The following is a 20213-nucleotide window of genomic DNA, read 5'->3' on the forward strand; positions in this document are numbered from 1 at the left end:
CGGCCTGAATGCGTGCCCTAATCCAGTCCCTCTCCTCCTCTTGCTCTTCCCTCCCCCACTTCCCACATCCTGAAGGAAACAAGAGAACAGTCAGAATGTCTGATCCCTCAAAGATCTCTTAAATCAAACCAGAGATGATTTGGATATAATTCCTGGATGGACTGATGCATCTTTAGAAGAATTTTGTCTTTCTACAAAGGCCCTTGCACTTATACCAGCTACAAAGTCTTGGATGTGTTTTTGGAAGTCTGCGACTTCTGGCGTCCCACAGCTGACAGACAGGGCATTGATTTTAATTCTTAGAAGCCTCGATGACAGGCACTACTATTGGCAAGCTTCAGATGTGGATTACTTCAACCCCTTTTTGTGTTTGTTGCCGTATGTCCAATATATGCAGGCATGTCTGTGTTAACATCATGAGAAACTGCTGCTGAGGGCATTTTCAGCACGCATAAACTCATACTCAAAGTCAACAAGGGCTTTCTCAGGAAAATATAAAAAGGCTGGCTGCATTATTTCATTTCAAAACAAAAGGGGACATTTCACAGTTAAAGGTTGTAACTTGTATGCCTTCACTTGTTGATTGGTAAATTTTATATTTGCATATACTTTGAATATTGTTTAAAAACAATGTGAATGGTTGTTAATAAAAGAGGCCTTTTTTTTGCTTTGGCAGAGGTGTAAATTTTTATGCAAATTTACCACATAATGACACAGAATCTTGAAAAATCTGTCACAGGAAACCAGGGGCTCTGATCAAAATACATTTAAATAATAGTGGACGGAGATTTCACAAGTCAGCCATCTTTTAAAAAATGTTAAAAACACCTGGCAAAAAGCCCTCATCCAGAGGCCAAAAATCCAGTTATAGACGTATCTAAGAGTTACTTAGCACCTTGGATCCCTTCGGTGCTGAGAGTCCATCCACAGCATCTGTTTAGCAAGGACTTAAATGAGTAAAATATTCTCATTCCATCTAGAGAAAGGACACCAGTAACATTATTACAGGTGAATAAAAGGAGAGCTAACTGAGAGGGTTTAGTGACCACGAAATGAACCAACGTGTCCCTTATAAAATGAGCGGAAGGGGTCACAACAGTCTGAAAGCTGGGTCACCGTCTCACTGAAAAATTACAAATCAGAACGGCGCAAAGTCACAGGGACTCAATCTAACAGCACAATTATTTTAAGGGAAGCATGCAAATTCCGAAACAGGACAAAACATTCATTCGTATTCACCTTTAAACCATGTAATCTGAGGCTGTGGTACGCCAGTGCTGTGGCATTCCATTCTAGCTGTGGCTCCGAGTGCCACCAGAAGTTCACGTTTCACTACTGTCACGCTTGGTGCCTCTAAAAGTAAAGAAGAGGATTATTATTATTATTATTACTCGTATTTGAATAGAACAGCGGTAAAGTCAATTAAAGAAGAAATGTTTAAAGGACAAAGAAATTAACTAACCTCTGGGAAGGCCCAAATGAAACAAACATGAATTTTAAGGGCCTTTTTTTTTTTTATTTTAAGGACCTGGTATATAGCAAGGACAAACCTTTACACATTAGGCAACAAAAGAACAGGCACAAAACTGAGGAAGCAATGTGTGACAAAACTGATTTAAATTTATGAGAAGTTTCACTGTAAATCCTCAAGTTACATGAAATGTGCAGAATTTCACAATAGATCATGGGAAAAAGTTCTATAAATTCTATGCAATACTAAAGGTTTGCAAAGAATACAGAGGAAAAAAGTCAAGCAAGCAAACGAGTTGTAGATGACACCTTTTCATTGGTGTTAATAAGTTGTGCTGAGTGTCACAGATGCGAGCCCTTGGGCTGCGGCGTGGGTGAACCTCCTCAGTCCATGCCACCAGCAGATGGATTCGCGCTCACTAGGACTGGAGCTGGGGCTTCAATTATTAGCCCCATTACCCACAGGATCCAGGGATCCAGGGGCCAGCAGGGCTTAGGCGAGAGGCCCGTAAGGAGTGGTCAGATGAAGTCAAGTCTCGGGCAGAAGTCAGGACTGGCAGCCAGCAATGGTATCCGGGTCCGGGCAAAGGTTGAGGCAGGCAGGGAACAATCAGTATCCCTGGGCCAAGCCAAGGTTGGGGCAGGCAGCGAGAAGGCAGATCTGGGTCCAGGCCAAAGTTGGGGCAGGCAGCGAGAAGGCAGGTTGAGGTCCAAGCTGGGGTCAGGGCAGGAAGCAGTCCTGAAGAGCAGTCAGCATCCGTAGCCGGGGTCAGAACCAGGAATCAGGCAGAAATGGATGGACAAGACAGGACAGGGTACAGCAGACCAAGAAACAGGCAGGGCAGACAGGGCAAGGAAACAAAAAAGTAGGTCGAGGCCGGACAATAAGGAGGCAAGACAAGGAAAAAGGCACAGAGACAAGTGGCAACGCTCACTGCAACACAGGAGGGTCTGTTGTTGAGGCATCGGCATGCAGTACACTGGGGGTTTATAAGAAGCCCAGAGAGATGATGTCATCCATCAGCGCCACAGAGAGGTTTCCTGCCATGGGACCTATATCAGGGCGCTAAGGGCGAATGCACGCACCTATGGGAGGCCGGAAAGTTAGTGGCGGTAAAGGCAGCACGTTGCCAGAGAGGTAAGGAGACGCTGGGCGAGGCATGGCGGCCACGATGGCGGCACATTACACGGAGATCTGCACTTCACTGACCTGAGGCATGCATTGCTTTCCAACGCTGGTCACAAACATATTAGCCAAGTGTAGTAAAAAGGGGTCACCTATTAAAACTTGCTCTCTTTTCATTCTATGCATGGCAACCGAATCTCGTCACACTATACAGAGGACTCCACTGCATAATTTGACTGGATGCCGCAGAATGCTGCTATGTTCCACAGAATTGAGCGTAATTTAAGTTATAACTGCCAAAGACCGTACAATGAGTGGACTTAAATGTTTGGGGGAGGGGGATATAAAATAGGGCCAAAATCCCAAGTACTTGCAAATAGAGGTTACTTCTAATAACAGGCAGAAAGGAGAGGAGGATAGTGCTTTCTTCATTAATGATGGCCTCCACCCAATCTGGGTTGGATGATGTCTAATGAAGGCAGGATACAAATATAACATAATACATACTGTATTAAAAATTAGTACCTCTTCACACATAGCAAATTAATGCCTTTTTTCTCCTCAGTACCAGAACAAAATATTTATGAATATTCTAATAGTCAAAAGCAAACATTAAAAATATAATTGCCGCAAAGCTTATTTCTGATACTTTTTTTCTTGTCTATTCTAGCGGTATAAACCCTTTAGATCCCGCATGATTGGCTATATATTGTATACTATTTTGCATGTGGCTTGCTCTATACTTGCCGATATATGTGAGGTTGGCCGTCTGTCTGTCCGTTCCAGCTGGGTTACTGGCCAAACAGCCGTAGGATCCCGTGTCTTTTGAAATGGCCTTTTTGATAGTCAGCGTGCCTGCAGGAGTCAGTCTATACCTGTAAATAGGCAGAGTACAGAGACAACATGGTCACTGCTAGCCAGCAGAGAATATATGGAAGACCCCGTTTGCATGAAATCCTAAAGGGAATCCTCTTGGAATTTCAGTCGCTTGCAGGGGATCTGTATAGTTTCATTTTCTTCAAGGTCTGTACTGAAAAATGGCAAGTGAAGACTTGTGCAGCAGCAAGTGGCAGAATGACCACTAAACAGTCAGCAAAATGACAGCATTAGAAGGGCAACTTTCAAAGCCATTTAACCAAGTACCGGTACATAGTGATTTATTCAGGTAAAACCAGACTCTGTGACACCTGCATGAGCCGGGATGAGGGAGGCATTTCCCAGGACGGAGAGAGAGAGAGCAAGGAAAGAAACAGTGCACATGGATTTGATTTTAAAACTACATGTGTTGTTAGGGATGGCACAGCCTAAATATTTTTGTCTTGCCATTTCGTGTCATCTTTTAAATTGTTCCTATTTTCGTTTTTTGGCTTTTGTTAATTTTTAGTGTGCACTATTTTTTATTTTTTTTTTTAGCACACACTAATTTCCAATTAGTGCACACTAAACTGAACTAGTGCATGCTACACTATTTTGTTTCAGTGCATACTAAATCAAAATAAGGTTTAGGGGCAGATTTTAAAACATAAGCACGGGCGTACATTTGTGCGAGTAACCCGGCGCGCACCAATGTACGCCCGATTTTATAACATGCGCGTGCAGCCACGTAGATGTTATAAAATCAGGGGTCAGCGCGCGCATGGGGGTGCACACTAGTGCAAATTGTGTGCACCGAGCCCCCGAGACTTTCCCTGTTTCCTCTAAGGCCTCTCCGAAATTGGAGCGGCCTCGGAGGGAACTTTCCTTCCCCCCCCCCCACCTTCCCCTCCCTGTCCCGCCCCCCCCAGCCCTAAATAACCCCCCCCCCCCCCCGGTACCTTTGTTGTGGAAGTTACACCTGCCAGAGACGGGCGAAACTTGCGCACGCCAGCCAAGTGCCGGCGCCCAATCCCCCAGCACAGCGGCAAATGGCTGCTGTGCTAGAGTCCTCGGCCATGCCTGCTGTCCTGCCCAGCCACACCTCCTATCCGCCCATTCAGAAAAGCCCCGGGACATAGGCCCGGCGCACGTAGGGCTTTTAAAATCTGCCCCTTAGTGCGCACTAATTGAAATGGGAAAAAAAAAAATGCTGCCCATCCCTCGGTGTTTTCCAGCAATTTTATGACCACAATAATAATAGCACCAAAGTCTTTGGCTAATTTGTACTCACAGGCAGTTTTCAGAGGGTAACTTCCTGTCTAGCATTCCTTTGAAAATCCGCAACAAGGTCCACAGTGACTACAACTCTGAAAATTCCCCCACCAATAACAGCAGCAATGGGCGATCCTTGAGTACCATGAACCAGTCTGTTTTTTAGGAGAACCCTAATGAATATACATGGAATAAGTTTACATGCAACTGAGGTAGTAATGCTTGCAAATATCTCTCAAGCACATTCATTAGGGATATCCTGAAAATCTAACCTTCAGGACCAGAGTTAGGACCCCTCAAACACAGCAAGAAATACACCACTGAGATATAAAGGCAGCACCTGTTTGAACCAATGAGGAACATGTCGTTGTGTGTCCAGACTATCTGAGGCTTAGGATGTCCAGTCGCAGAGCATTTGATTGTCACCTCTGATCCTTCAGTAAAAGTCTGAGTTTTAGGTTCTACAAAAACCTTTGGTAGTTCTGGAAAAGAAAATGTATAAGTTTTTGACACTTTCCCAAATCCATCTTACTATGTTTTTAAAATGATCTTTAATACAAAATACAGAATTATTATTAACGAATCATTAATTTTCCTGAGCTTCTTTCAAATAAAAGGCAGAAAATGTTCACCATGAAAGCAAACTGACCTGGATTTTCCAATACAGGTCCCTGCAAAAACCATGAAAACTACCGTCACAATTAGCACTAATTAATACTTTCACTGATTCCAGGAAAGATGTGGAGCTCTGTGCTGTACTGCCAGATCATTTGATTTGTATCAAGGAAGTCGGTATATAAAAGCCTTTAATAAATAAATAATAAATAAATCATTATAGACTGAAGCAGGAATTTCTTCTTGCAGGTACCTGAGGGTACTAAGTACTTAGTTCATTTTTTTACCTTCTGTATCTGCCCCCTGGGAAATGACCTGGGGAGGGGGGGGGGGGCAGAATTGCTCTTCTCTGCTCTGCTGTGTCAGTTTCATCTCTCCACTACTAATCCCTGCACGCTGCTGCCTGCGAGGGGAGGGACTAGACAGATATCTTTATCTATTGTTATTACATTACGCATTATATTTTATATTATTTATTGTATTAATTTATCATATTGTGAACCGTTGTGATGGTCCCACCGAGCAATGTATACAAAATCGACAGAGAAGGAAGCAGGTAGCTGTTCTATGCAGGGTATGGAGCAGAGGACTGTGGTCATCAGGGGCAATACAGAACAGCACCAGAACCGGGCAAATGCACATACGATTAACCGTTCTGTACCTTCTCATTTTAATTTCAGGGGTTAGCACTATTACACTATTTTTCTTCTTTTCTCCTTGTAACCACTTTATATATTACTTTGGCAACACTTGTACAAATTTTGCCATGACAATAAAGCTTCCTGATGCTAAATCTGAGGAAACCACCAATCAGGGAGGGAGCAAAGAAAAGCACCCGTGGTGTCTCTTTCTATTTTAGCCTCCTTCTCCCACTGGTCAGTGCTGATGGAAGAGTCTGCTGCTGCCCCAGGCGGTTATCTCGTAACATCACGTCTCTCTTAGTCTCTCCCACACCAACCCGAGCACCGCAAATCGCATCCCACAAACGTTCCCATCTCCGTTCCTCGTCCCTCCTGTTCAAGGCCTTCAAACTCACCCTTTCCCTTTGGGCTGCTTAGCATGGAAGATTTAGGCTGCCAACTGGTGCCAGATTTTCAGGACAGGCTGATCTGAACCCGGTATCACTTTACTGCATGCAGAGACCTGGAGTCTTGCTTTTCTAAGGGACTACAACAGAAGTCAGAACTACAAGTCCCTGCATGCAATGGGGGAAAAGCAGAACTTGATCAACCTGTCCTGAAAATCTGGAGCCAGTTGGCAACCCTAAGAGGATTCTTTCTGTATCTTTGAAAAAGTTTGCAATTAGCCTGAGGCAGATGTTAATGTTTCAGTTGTATCAGGCCCACAGTAAATAGCAGGTATGGGTCAGCATACCACACTATTACTGTGAGACCAGTAAAGCCTTTTTTGCTTATGACACTCTCATTTACATTTATGCAAGGGTTAACATGTTGGGAGATCATCTTCATATGTATGGTAAGGCCTTACTGCATAACAAGCCATTTTTACACTTGCAACATGGCCTTATCGCCCTTTTATCATTTTTCACTAGATATGTGGAAATGCACCGTGTCCTGCAACGGAGGGGAGGGGAACAGAGATGCTTACGCACGGTGGAGAATGCAACTCCTTTGGCCACCGAGCACCAGTGGCTATATTTACACAGCCTACTCTTTTGCTCCATGTCAAGCTCTAGATTGGTTATCTGCGAACAACTCATTATTAAATCCAGGCATGTACAGTGAAAAATGGTTGGATTAACTCATGATATTTATATCTTTCTTCATTCGTGAAGTTTTAAATCTTGCCAAAATCTAATTTGGATAAGTTTTCAGTAATTTTTCAGTGCCTGTTTGGTTCAGTGCTTATTGATGTTATCACTGGTAGAGATCTGTATTTGGTGACAAGAAAATTAATGACATATGGGGTACCTTGAAAACATAACAAGCTGAGCAATTACATCCAACACAAATTTGTAAGAGCACAGATTAACAGACATTTTCATGAGCGATATGTACAAGAACTTCCATGTGTACTGTACCGAGAATGTAACTTCCCCTCTTACCAGCTGAACAAGAGTTAACAGAGTAAAATTTGACCACAAGTTCTCTGGCTTTTAAAAATCCCCATGGATAGAAATTCACATGCTCAGCTATTCTCAAATGTAACCTTTCTGTTGAAGTTTACGTTTGAAGTACTCCCCAACATTTTGAGATAATCATTTAAGAGTTACGATGTCAATTGCCATGTTGGTCCAAAGAACGACATATGATACGTCGGGGCTGGGGACAGCTTTTATTGAGCCAACCAGAAGAAATGTTATACAAACGCTTTCAGGGCCTCACAAGCTCTTTCTTCAGATGTCTTTGCAGCAGTTACAGATAATTAACCAAAAATCATTTTTTCTGCTGCAAATTCTGCATATTTTGAATCACCACCTTGTACAGCCTTTTCTACGTAAAACTGTATCCTTTTCAAAACAAGACAAAAACACAATTTCTTGAAATGTTCTTTGATTCTGCGTAATCAGAGTTGGATAAACGAGCTCCACGTCTGTTACTGATGCTCTGCAACTGCTAACTGCCGTTCACAGCGCTGCCAACGATAGTCCTTATCTTTTTGAAGTTAACCAATTACGCAGGAAGTACAGATGTTTGGAAGAAATGTCAGAAATTGGTAAAAATCAGACTTTCCAAGGTCCTTTTGCGACTCCCAAGAAATCAAAAGCGAACTGAGTACCTGTCAACAACTCGGAAGCATTTCACACCTCCCTTTTCCAAAGTAATCAGGCTGACAAGGCGTTCAATTAGTGCCTCCAGGGACGGGCATGCAAGGTTATTTCCAATCTAGCACTCTGCACTGCAATCCTCTCGGGCCTCTGTATCTGCGTTTCTGTTATGCTAGGAATCGCTTACCAGTGAAGGAATGCACAGGATCCTTTTCCATCAGCTGAAGATTCTTGTAGCAGAGCTCATACAGACTTCCATATTCAAAAGCATTTAGCTGGCTAACTCTGAAGCTAGCCGGCTAAATTAATATTTGGCACATATTCGCCTATATTCTAGCCGGCTTATATGTTTGGTGGCAAAGAATTTAGCTGTAGAAGTTCGGGATGTTCCGGGGCATAATCGGGAGGAGCTGAGTTATCCGATTCACTTAACGACCTAACTCCGATATTCAAAGTTAGCAAGATGAATTAGCTGGTTAAGACTGATCAAATCAAAGAGCTGACAAAGTTTGCTGGCTATAGGTAGCCGGCTAATTTTAAGATAGTCTGTTATATTCAATAGTGCAGATATGTTTATCTGGCTAACTTTGCTATCCAGACTGTGTCTGAATATGGAGCTCATAGACTTTAAATGGGATCCTCTTAATTCACAGCACTAGAGAAGTCATTTCATACCATATGGCAGGTGAAAATTCACAGTGAATGAAGCCCCTTGTCAGGAAAATGACTGTGAATGATTTGACAACTTAGGAAAGGACAGTCACCTACAAGAACATAAGAACATGCCATACTGGGTCAGACCAAGGGTCCATCAAGCCCAGCATCCTATTTCCAACAGTGGCCAATCCAGGCCATAAGAACCTGGCAAGTACCCAAAAACTAAGTCTATTCCATGTTACCATTGCTAATGGCAGTGGCTATTCTCTAAGTGAACTTAATAGCAGGTAATGGACTTCTCCTCCAAGAACTTATCCAATCCTTTTTTAAAAACAGCTATACTAACTGCACTAACCACATCCTCTGGCAAATAATTCAAGAGTTTAATTGTGCGTTGAGTGAAAAAGAACTTTCTCCGGTTAGTTTTAAATGTGCCCCATGCTAACTTCATGGAGTGCCCCCTAGTCCTTCTATTACCCGAAAGAGTAAATAACTGATTCACATTTACCCATTCTAGACCTCTCATGATCTTAAACACCTCTATCATATCCCCCTTCAGCCGTCTCTTCTCCAAGCTAAAAGTCCTAACCTCTTTAGTCTTTCCTCATAGGGGAGCTATCATTTTGGTCGCCCTTCTCTGTACCTTCTCCATCGCAACTATATCTTTTTTGAGATGCGGTGACCAGAACTATACACAGTATTCAAGGTGGGGTCTCACCATGGAGCGATATACAGGCATTATGACATTTTCCGTTTTATTCACCATTCCCTTTCTAACAATTCCTAACATTCTGTTTGCTTTTTTGACTGCTGCAGCACACTGAGCCGACGATTTTAAAGTATTATCCACTATGATGCCTAGATCTTTTTCCTGGGTGGTAGTTCCTAAGATGGAACCTAACATCGTGCAACTACAGCAAGGGTTATTTTTCCCTATATGCAACACCTTGCACTTGTCCACATTAAATTTCATCTGCCATTTGGGTACCCAATCTTCCAGTCTTGCAAAGTCCTCCTGTAATGTGTCACAATCTGCTTGTGATTTAATTACTCTGAATAATTTTGAATCATCTGCAAATTTGATAACCTCACTCATCGTATTCCTTTCCAGATCATTTATATATATATTGAAAAGAACCGGTCCAAGTACAGATCCCTGAGGCACTCCACTGCTTACTCTTTTCCACTGATAAAATTGACCATTTAATCCTACTCTCTGTTTCCTGTCTTTTAGCCTGTTTGTAATCCACAAAAGGACACCAAAGCGTGTTCAGTATTTTGCTGTCGGGTACAACCGTATTTTCTGGTGTATAGGCTGCACCCTTATATATGTCGCATACCCCTGTAAACAAGCCTTTTCACGAAAAGTTCAGTAGATAAGTCACACCGGTATATAAGATGCACCCACTGGTATTTATGCCTGTGAGAAGATCAGCCCTACGAGCTAACGACCAAGCATGACCGTAGTGAGTGCCGAACGACAGCAGAATTAAAAGAGAGAGAGAGAGAGAGATCCAAGAGGCGTGCAATGGCACCAGAGTGAATGCTCCCGCTTCCCAGGCATCTTCCATTTACTAACCTCACAGGACATCGCAACTCTGAAGACGCCTCGGGCCTAGGTAAAAAAATGAGTGTCCGAGAGCAGAGCATGTGAGGCGGGACGCTGCTTTTATTCATATTTATTCCATCACGATGCTCCTTCCTTTTTACTTGGATAGGTGGGGTGGTGTACGGCGTTGGAGGTGGTGCATGCTGTTGGGTTTAAAGAGTGCAAGCCGAAGCCACCCATAGCAGCAGCGCAGGCAATGTAAACAACAACTTTTGAAAGGTCTGGGGTGGCGATTTAAACCGCCCCAGATTAATTACTGTGACATTGCGGCCAGGAGAGCTGGCATGAGCCTTGGGCTGCTTGGCTTTTTGAAACATGGGCAGGCATGGGACTCATTTTTTGTTTTGTGTTTTTAATTTGGTAGTGAGAATATGACAGTATATAGGTCGCAGTCCCTGAAATCGCCAAAAAAAACCAAAAACCCTGCAACTTATACACCGGAAAATATGGTATATGCAAATAAACCCAGTAGAAATCTAGCATTTCAGCTAGCAATATTTTAATACTTTAGCAGATGTAGTCTTGGAGCTCTTTTAAGTGATATTACCACTAAAATTCCAATCTGGCACCAAGTAATGATATGGGATTTTGCATGTTAATGAGGTACTTGAAACTGAACAAACACAACCAATTATGGTATTTATTTAAAAAATAAAATTCTGGAATAATCTCAAGAAAGATGTTGATTACTAGTGCTAGATAAGAATAACCCAATGAATATGACGACTGCAGCTCTGCTCAGCCAATTCCAGTTAAATGTCACTCTAACCATGCTAATGTCTGACCCAAGGACTGTGTTATCCATTTGAAAGAAAAGAAAAACAGAGAGAGAAATTCAAAAAACCCTAAATCTTACTAATGAAATATCTGAGCATGATTTATTATATTTTTATTTCTTCTGTTGACACAAATCTAAATGCGGTAACAAATTAAAAGCAGAGTACTCACATGCAATATTTCTTCTTATGACATCAGAGTCTGAAGCAAGATTTTATACTCATGACCTTCAAAACTTGCAGCTGCTCAATATAAGAACTTTGTGCCTTCAAACACAGGAAGATCCTCAGTTTCTGAAACAGACTCAAGAAGGTCCACGTGTACTGTATTAACTCAACATGCTGAACTTCTAAGCGCACCATGAGGTACTTCAATCAGGTGATTATCTTAGGTGGTGGAATGTTTCTCTTTAGAGTTTACTGCTATACCAAAGGAAGAGTAAATGGCCTGCTCATAGTCTCTCTGCTCTTTATTTCAGCAACGGAGTTTGGATTGTAGCACCTTTTTTTGAAAACAATTTTAAAAAGTCTTATCCTGACTGACAAGTGTATGTTGGATTGTGATGCAAGGTTCATAATTCTTCAAACTTAATGGAGCTCAGATCATCAGAAAGCCTGTCTAGAGGATGGACAGTCAACCAGCGCAGAGCACGAGCTGGCAGCATAAAGGAGCTGATTCCTCGCTGTCCTGCAGCCAAGAGATAGTTGGGTTCCTTGAGGTAAACTAAACATGGACAGATTCAAGAAATGGTAAGGGAAGCTTAATAGAAGATCCTTCTATCTCTCATCTCTCCATTAGTTGCAGGAGTCATACAAGAGTCTATAGGCTAGAGCAGTGGTTCTCCACCTTTCTTCTATCAGGACACACCTGAGAGATGAAGCTCACACGCATGGCACACTGAACACATGACCATCATGGGACTAAATATGAACCTATACTCTGCATCCACAGGAATTTCCTGCTCCCTAACAATGGGTGCAGAGCAGAACTAAGACATTTCCCTGTACAACTCATCATACAAAAAAAGATATTGTGGTTCTGGAGTCATCTTAATAACAGCACCACAAACTCCCCCTACTACCAGGTGTGTGGTAAAATAGAAACCCACCCCACTCTGTACCTGCCTATCAAACCTGCCATACTTCAGCAGCGCTAACTCCAAGAAATGAAACAGCAATAGCCCTGCCCATGAAAAGGCAGCAGCTCGCCACCAGTGCAATATAACACTGAGAAAATACAACAAATAAGGCTGATACAAACCTCTAGTAAAGTCCCTCATCTCAGTCACAAACACACAGAGCGCAGACAGACCTGCCTTCACCAAATATAGAATAAAGACCACAAATTACAACAAAACCTGGAATGGAAACCCCAAGATCACCTTCTGCATGGAGACTGGAAACAGAAATATATTTCCTCCTACACCAAGCAAAGTTCAAAGAGAGAAGAAATGCAAATTCTCAGAACTGACATAGGATGGCCCTTGTACCCGGTCACTCCCCTCCATGCCCCCAACTACTCAATCATCCCTTCACTTCCTCATATCCCTGTCACCCCCACCCCACATCCTCTTCCCCATGCTCCCTCCCTCCCTATCCTTCCCTACCCAGAATCCCTCTGACCACCTCTTTCCTATCCCTTCCTGCTCAGTATCTCCCATTCCCCGCACTATCCCCCAACCCTGCCACCCCACACCTCCATTTTTCTCTCCTCCCTGCCCAACAGCTCCAGCCCCTCCTTCCTCCACCTCTCCTTACCCAGCAACCCCAACCTCCTTTCCCCTACCTTTCCTACCCAGCAGTCTCCTGACTCCCTATCTCCCAAGGTCTTCCTGTCCAGCATATTTCCCCCCTCCTCTTGGCTCCCAGTCAGCATAAAAGCATTCAGTCCAATCCAGAGACTCCCTCCCGCTTTACCAGCAGCAGATGAGGGCAGAGGGCAAGGAGCAATGAGGAGAGAAAGAAGAGGAGGCAGCGGAAGTCGGCAGTGGATCTATAGAGCACGCACCTCTCCCTCATGTTCCTGCTTTTCATGTCCAGGCCCCATGAGGTGAAGCGAGCATCAGCAGCCTCACTGCCAGGTGAGAGAGAAAGGAAGAACCTCCCACAGGGCCAGGAAGAGGAGAAGGAAGCAAGAGCAGCTTCCTGTCATACCCAATAAAGGTGAAATCAGCCAACTGTCCAGACTGATGAGAAAAGAAAAGCCTTCTGCGACACTCCTTCTATGACCTTGTAACGTACCTGTTGAGAACTACTGGGCTAGAATTTAACTGAAAGACTGTTTGTATTTCCCAACCCTCCCACCCCTAGCTCATCCCTTAATTTATAGGCAGGTGCCACTTTCACAAAAAAAACAAATCAAAAAACTTTGAGAATTCGATCACTAATACATTTAAAGGACGTTAGACACATTCCTACTCCCTTAGCAACCTAAAACTTAACTAGGAACTGATCAAAATTGAGATGAAGGCAGCAGTCCAGCAGCTTCCCAGTCTTTTGCATCGAGTGTCACATGTATGACTTTTTACCCACCGGTGAGAAGTTGTACATGTGCATGCGATGCAAAGAGCTCCTGGCTCTCAGAGAATGAGTCCGATCTCTGGAGGCTAGAGTGGAAGACCTGGAGGAGCTGAGGCAGACAGAGAGGTATATAGATGAGACCTTCAGGGACATAGTAGCCAATTCCCAACTTCAGACTGGCAGCCCTGGTGTTGCCTTTGAGGAAGAAGGTCTCAGGATGGGAGAGCATCAACTGGGTGCAGCAGGAAAGGATCCTGTAGCAAGGACCTGCTCTCCAGGTGATGCATTGTCCTTTCGCACTGAGGATATCTCCCCAAGGCCTACTGCCCAGGAGGGAAGGGTTAGGTCGGCCGTCATAGTTGGTGATTCGATTATTAGGAATGTAGATAGCTGGGTGGCGGGTGGGCGTGAGGATCGCCTGGTAACATGCCTACCTGGTGCGAAGGTGGCGGTCCTCACGCATCACCTAGATAGGATTTTAGACGGTGCTGGGGAGGAGCCGGCTGTCGTGGTACATGTGGGCACCAACGACATAGGAAAATGTGGGAGGGAGGTTCTGGAAGCCAAATTTAGGCTCTTAGGTAGAAAACTTAGATCCAGAACCTCTATGGTAGCATTCTCTGAAATGCTCCCTGTTCCACGCGCAGGTCACCAGAGGCAGGCAGAGCTCCGGAGTTTCAATGCTTGGATGAGACGATGGTGCAAGGAAGAGGGATTCAGTTTTGTTAGGAACTGGGGAACCTTTTGGGGAACGGGGGAGTATCTTCTGAAGGGATGGGCTCCACCTTAACCAGGGTGGAACCAGACTGCTGGTGCTAACCTTTAAAAAGGAGATAGAGCAGCTTTTAAACTAGAACAAAGGGGAAAGCCGACAGTCACTCAGCAGCGCATGGTTCGGAGAGAGGTATCTTCAAAGGATACTAATGATGCATTAGAATTAGGGCATCCTGACAGTGAGGTTCCAATAATTAGAAAAGTAGTCCAAGTGCCTGGAAGCAAGCGTAACTTTACGCACGCCGGGCCAGCTGCCGCGCGCCATGTTCCGGTCCGGGGGCTGGTCCAGGGACCGCTGTCACGCCCCCGGGCCAGAACCACACCCCGGACACGCCCACGAAACGCTGCATCACTCCTGGCACACCCCCCGACACGCCGCTCCATGCAAGCCCCGGGACTTATGCGTGTCCCGGGGCTCGGCGCGCAGGGGGGGTTTGGGGTAGGTTTTCGGGGGGTACGCGCGTACCCCTTTGAAAATCTACCCCAATATTGCTATCTTGGATGATTAACATGGTGCCCTCATACTGGCAGTGGCGTAATTTGTTTCATAGCACCATGCAGATGGAAAACAGGGCTAGCGCTTCTATTTTTAGATGGTGACAAATCTTTTTGGCCATCTGGAGCGGATATAAACAGAGCCTACCTGCAGCCTCTCACAGCCTGGGAGTTAAATGACATATTCCTTTTTTGCTGATTATGGGAAGATATGCACAGGGGAAGATGGGAGCTGTAGGTTAAAGGGGGAACAGGGGAATTGGATTCAGAAAACAACCAACAAGGGCTCTGACATTTTACAGTCTGGGGTACTGATAAAGCATGGAGGTAACCTGCTCAGTGTGGTGGTATTGCCCTTAACAGAAGGAATTACTACCCTTAACGAATAAGCCTTGATGCTTTTGATACAATTGCAACATGACTCTCTGCTTGGACGGCAGGGAGGTAAAAGGGGAATTGGATTCAGATGACAACCAACATGGGCCCTGTCTTTTGCATTCTGGGGTACTGAATCTGATACACAGACTCAAGGGAAAAAGCACAGGACTGTTTCAATGGCCAAATCCAAAAGCAAAGCACGTCAAGCAGCATTGTTTGAATTTTCAAAAAGGCTCATCACTCAGTGAAATTGTTGCTAGCAGTAATTTTGTTATGAGTTTGACAGTTGCTTGTTTCTGATTGTAAATATTACTACCCTTATCATAAGGCTTGGGGATGAATGCATAGAATGGCAGTTACTATCCTTAAGAGAAACATGGGGGTAACCTGCATGGTACGGCAGATACTACCATAAGAAGCTTGCGGGCAGATTGGATGGAGCAGTTCAATCAGGGAATGTAATATTTATTTATTTAAAACTTTTATATGCCGACATTCAAATGGATATCACTACGGTTTACAAATAACTGGGGGAGAATAACTAACAGAGAGAATGGAAAATAAAAGTTACATATAACAGGGATATTGAAGGAACGGGGGAGAGGGAGAAAGTGGTCAGGGTGACCTAGAGAGAGATTAATAATATCTGGAAGATGGGAACAATAATTATATTACAATTGCTTTGAGGTCAGGAATATGGAAGGATTAGGTGAATGCTTGTTTGAAAAGCCAATAAAAGCTTATTTCTAGAAAATAATACTTATCACAGTCCATTTTCATGTTCTGCATCCAACAAAGGAAAAGTATCCTTCAACAACACGACAGGCATCTTCCAGGCCACTCCACCTTGCTGCTATACCCCTCCTGCTACACCATGTGCCACTCCGCCTTGCTGCTATACCCCTCCTGCTACACCATGTGCCACTCCGCCTTGCTGCTATACCCCTCATGCTACACCATGTGTCACTCCGCCTTGCTGCTATACCCCTCCTGCTACACCATGTGCCACTCCGCCTTGCTGCTATACCCCTCCTGCTACACCATGTGCCACTCCGCCTTGCTGCTATACCCCTCCTGCTACACCATGTGCCCTCCGCCTTGCTGCTATACCCCTCATGCTACACCATGTGTCACTCCGCCTTGCTGCTATACCCCTCCTGCTACACCATGTGCCACTCAGCTTTGCTGCCAAGCCAAGATTTTACACCTTGGATTTCTTTCTGTCACTGTGCCTTGCAGTCATACCTCACACCTTAAACCTGTTCTTCGTGCCAGTCTGGAGGCTGCTTGGTATCTCTCCTGTTGTTTTGGTGTCTTGAAACCACTCTTTGTGCTGCTTGGCCCCTTTATCAGGGCCTTGGGGTTTTTCCTGCTTCGTTCCACCTTCATGGTGCTTTAGGATCCTGATGCCACTCTTGGTACCAATTTGCTTCTCATGCTGCTATTACGGGTTTATGCCCCTCTTGCTGGAGTCTTGGATTGCTCGTCCCACACTAGTTTTCTTCTTTGCTTCTCTGAAGATGCCTTGGGAAACTCCTGCCAATGCTGGTACTGCTTTACCCCTTTAAGGAGCTTTAGCCTCTTCATGCCACTTTGCCACAGACTAGATAGCTTGGAGCTCTTTTTCACTTCTGATGATTTCTTCCCACGTTTCATGAGAATTGATGAGCAAATCCTAATTCTGGAGCCAGTATAGGCTGAGAATGCTTCCCCCATGGAGTTTAATGGAAAACAAAAAGCAAATCAAATGAAAAGCATTTTTTTTTTTACTTTGAAACTAAAGAAATGAATTGGGGTCCTTATGAAATGAATGAACAAAACAAAACAACATTTTTTCTTCTGGCACGTCACTACTGCTTTACTGTGTAAAGCTCCAAATTCCAGTGCTAACCTGTAAGCTATGCAGCAGTCTATCCCAGCAGTCATCTAAACCATTGTACGCCATCCTGCTTACTACAGAAACCTCTTATACCTTACCTTTAACCAATTTATAAAAAAAAAAAAAAAAGACTGCATTCACACACAGCAGTTCTACTTTCAGATACCTAGAAGTCAATATTCAAATATGGTTTGTTCAACTAAGCTCAAGACTAACCCAGATAAAACCTATTTAAACCCCTAAGTTTATTTAACATTATTTACTGCACACTCCAAAGTTCATGGCGATTCACAATATTTCCATACATAAAAGGAAATATTAACAAACATCATAAAAAACAGGACTATGACCTACACACTCCAGACTGGCAAGAACAACTTAAGGTGTAAGGTCTGAGTATGACTACAAGGCGCAATGACAGAAAGAACTCCAAGATGTAAAGCAAAGCTGAGTGGCACAAAGAGCCGTGAGGTGTAGCAGGAGGTGTAGAGCAGCAAGGCGGAGTGGCACATGGTGTAGCAGGAGGGGTATAGCAGCAAGGCGGAGTGGCACATGGTGTAGCAGGAGGGGTAGAGCAGCAAGGCGGAGTGACACATGGTGTAGCAGGAGGGGTAGAGCAGCAAGGCGGAGTGGCACATGGTGTAGCAGGAGGGGTAGAGCAGCAAGGCGGAGTGGCACATGGTGTAGCAGGAGGGGTAGAGCAGCAAGGCGGAGTGGCACATGGTGTAGCAGGAGGGGTAGAGCAGCAAGGCGTAGTGGCATGGTGGATACCAGTCATTCTGTTGAAGCACACTTATCCTTTACATTTCATGCCATAGTGAGGTACCATAAATGGAAAGATGTAAATTCAAGAGTTTGGTGTCCCAAAAACCTGTTGAAACCACCAAGTTTTTAATATTTTTTTTTATTTCAAAAGTCTTTATTGTATGGGATCAGTCATAATCCGATGTTGTGCAGGCATTGTGTTCCATAACATTGGACCAGCAATTTATATTACATGGATTTCTACCTTTACTCCAGGGTGCTTGATGAACTGTGGAGACTATCCACATGGGGATTACCTCAAATTACATTGAGGAGTATGTATAGGAAGCACTGTGCCAAGAGATATGTTTTCATAGATGTGACTTATAATTTGGGTTAGGATCATAAATGTATATTTAATTCTGAATTGAATTGGTAACCAATAGAGCATGGATAGAACAGGTCTCATATTTAGTACTCCCCGGCAGCAGAATTCTGTAGTGAAGAGGTCAAATAGTATTACTGGGGAGTCCCATCAAAAGGGAGTTATAGTAGTCAATTCCTGAAAATTTGAGAATCTGATAAACTGTCGGAAGTCCTCAGGCTCTAGTCTTATTCTTCTTAATATGCAAAGTTTGTAATACCTGGTTTTTAATAGGTGACAAACATGTACTTTCATGGACAATCTAGAGCTGAGGAGAACACCAAGATCACAAACATAGGCGGCGACTGCAATCTAAGATTCCACGAATTTCAATTTCAGTAATTCATCTACAGAAGTAGATCATGTCAAGAATATGATTTTGTTTTTTTTTTTATACTTTATTTCTCATTTTCAAAAAAAATACAAACATAAATAAATTTGCATTTAGAAATACATGAATTGAGTTGCACTAAAAAAATTAAAGGAAAATCAATTTCTTCACTATATAACAAAAGTAATCCTAAAGTACCAACTCAGTTTCATTAATATCAAACAAACTTGAGAGCAAGTTGAATCGTTAGAAAGAAAACAAGGGGAGATTAATCACAGAAATATCTTATTGAACTAAAATGGCCTCTCTCATAATACCTGTTATCACTCTTATTCTTACTGATTCGCGATTGGTGATGAAGATGGGATTTTCCTTTGCTCTAGAAACTCTTTTAATTGTTCGGGTATAAAGAAAACAAAAATATCGTTCTGTTTTCTTAATATACACTTACACGGAAATCTTAGTGTAAAGGTATATCCCAACGAAGTCACCTCCTGGCGCAACGTTAAGAAAGCTCTTCTCCTTAATTGAGTAGTATGTGCCAGATCAGGGAATATTTTGACTGGTTTCTCCAAATAGTTGACAGGGTACTTCTGAAAGTAACTCTTCATTATAAGATTTATATCACTTATAAGGGAAAAATTTACCAAAAGGGTTCCCCAATCAATGATCTGAGCACTTGACTCGAGAAAATTAGTGAGGTCTCCTTGGAATGGCAACTCTGATCTATTAACATTTCTATTTTTGGGCAAAAAATAACAATTTACTAAAGATATATTTTCTCCAGAGGTAATGCCAAGTATATCCTTCAGAAATTTTTTCAGAGTGACTGAGGGTAATTCCCCAATCACTCTAGGAAAATTCAAAAATCGTAAATTGTATTTCTTGGCACTATTCTCTAGAGTCTCTAGTCTCCTAGTAATTATTCCCCTGTCTTTGACAACAGCTGCCTGAAATTCTAAATTTTTCTTTTGAGATTCTTCTAATCCTTTTATCCTGTCAACTGAGTCCTTAATCTGTTTCTGAACATGTAGCTTTTCTTGTTGATTCCCAACCACTAGCACATCTACTTTATTTTCTAATCCTTTTATATTAGCTGACAAACCCACCATCATTTCCCACAATATCTCGAGGGTTACCACCGCTGGACGAGTGGGTAAACCTGGACTATTACCCTGGGTTAGATGTTCAATATTCCCATCTAGAGGAGTTGCTATCTCCAAACCAGTTTCCACAGTGGTTGGAGTAGCACTCCTGGTAGCAGGTGCTTCACCTCCGTTGCCTTCGGCTGAAGCTCCCTCAGGACTCAAACCCACCAGTCTTTGCGCAGGTGGTATGCCGGTATTCGGGCTTAGAGAAGTCTCATCCGCAGGCCTGCTTAGCCCTCCCTGGTTAAGTGGCACACCGGATTCCTTGATCTTCTCTAAATTCAAAGCAGGGGAGAGCATGAATCTGCTTATTTCCTGTTGTATTGGTGATGGTAGGGGAAGTGGGGGAAAAACCCTCACTTTCCCCTTACGTTTTGGAGGCATGGTTCATAGAAATGTCCAAGATATACCG

The 20213-nt window shown here is 43.5% G+C and overlaps 1 protein-coding gene across 1 annotated transcript in view; it reads right to left on the bottom strand.

The window, feature by feature from the left end:
• HMCN1 (hemicentin 1) overlaps positions 1-20213 on the bottom strand; it is a 688208-nt gene that overhangs the window by 393452 nt on the left and 274543 nt on the right. Inside the window, 3 exon segments of the mRNA XM_029617466.1 lie at positions 1240-1353; positions 3344-3471; positions 5064-5205. Coding sequence (XP_029473326.1) covers positions 1240-1353; positions 3344-3471; positions 5064-5205 — 384 coding nt within the window.

The sequence above is a fragment of the Rhinatrema bivittatum genome, chromosome 10 (genome assembly GCF_901001135.1).
Source record: "Rhinatrema bivittatum chromosome 10, aRhiBiv1.1, whole genome shotgun sequence".
Taxonomy (NCBI): domain Eukaryota; kingdom Metazoa; phylum Chordata; class Amphibia; order Gymnophiona; family Rhinatrematidae; genus Rhinatrema; species Rhinatrema bivittatum.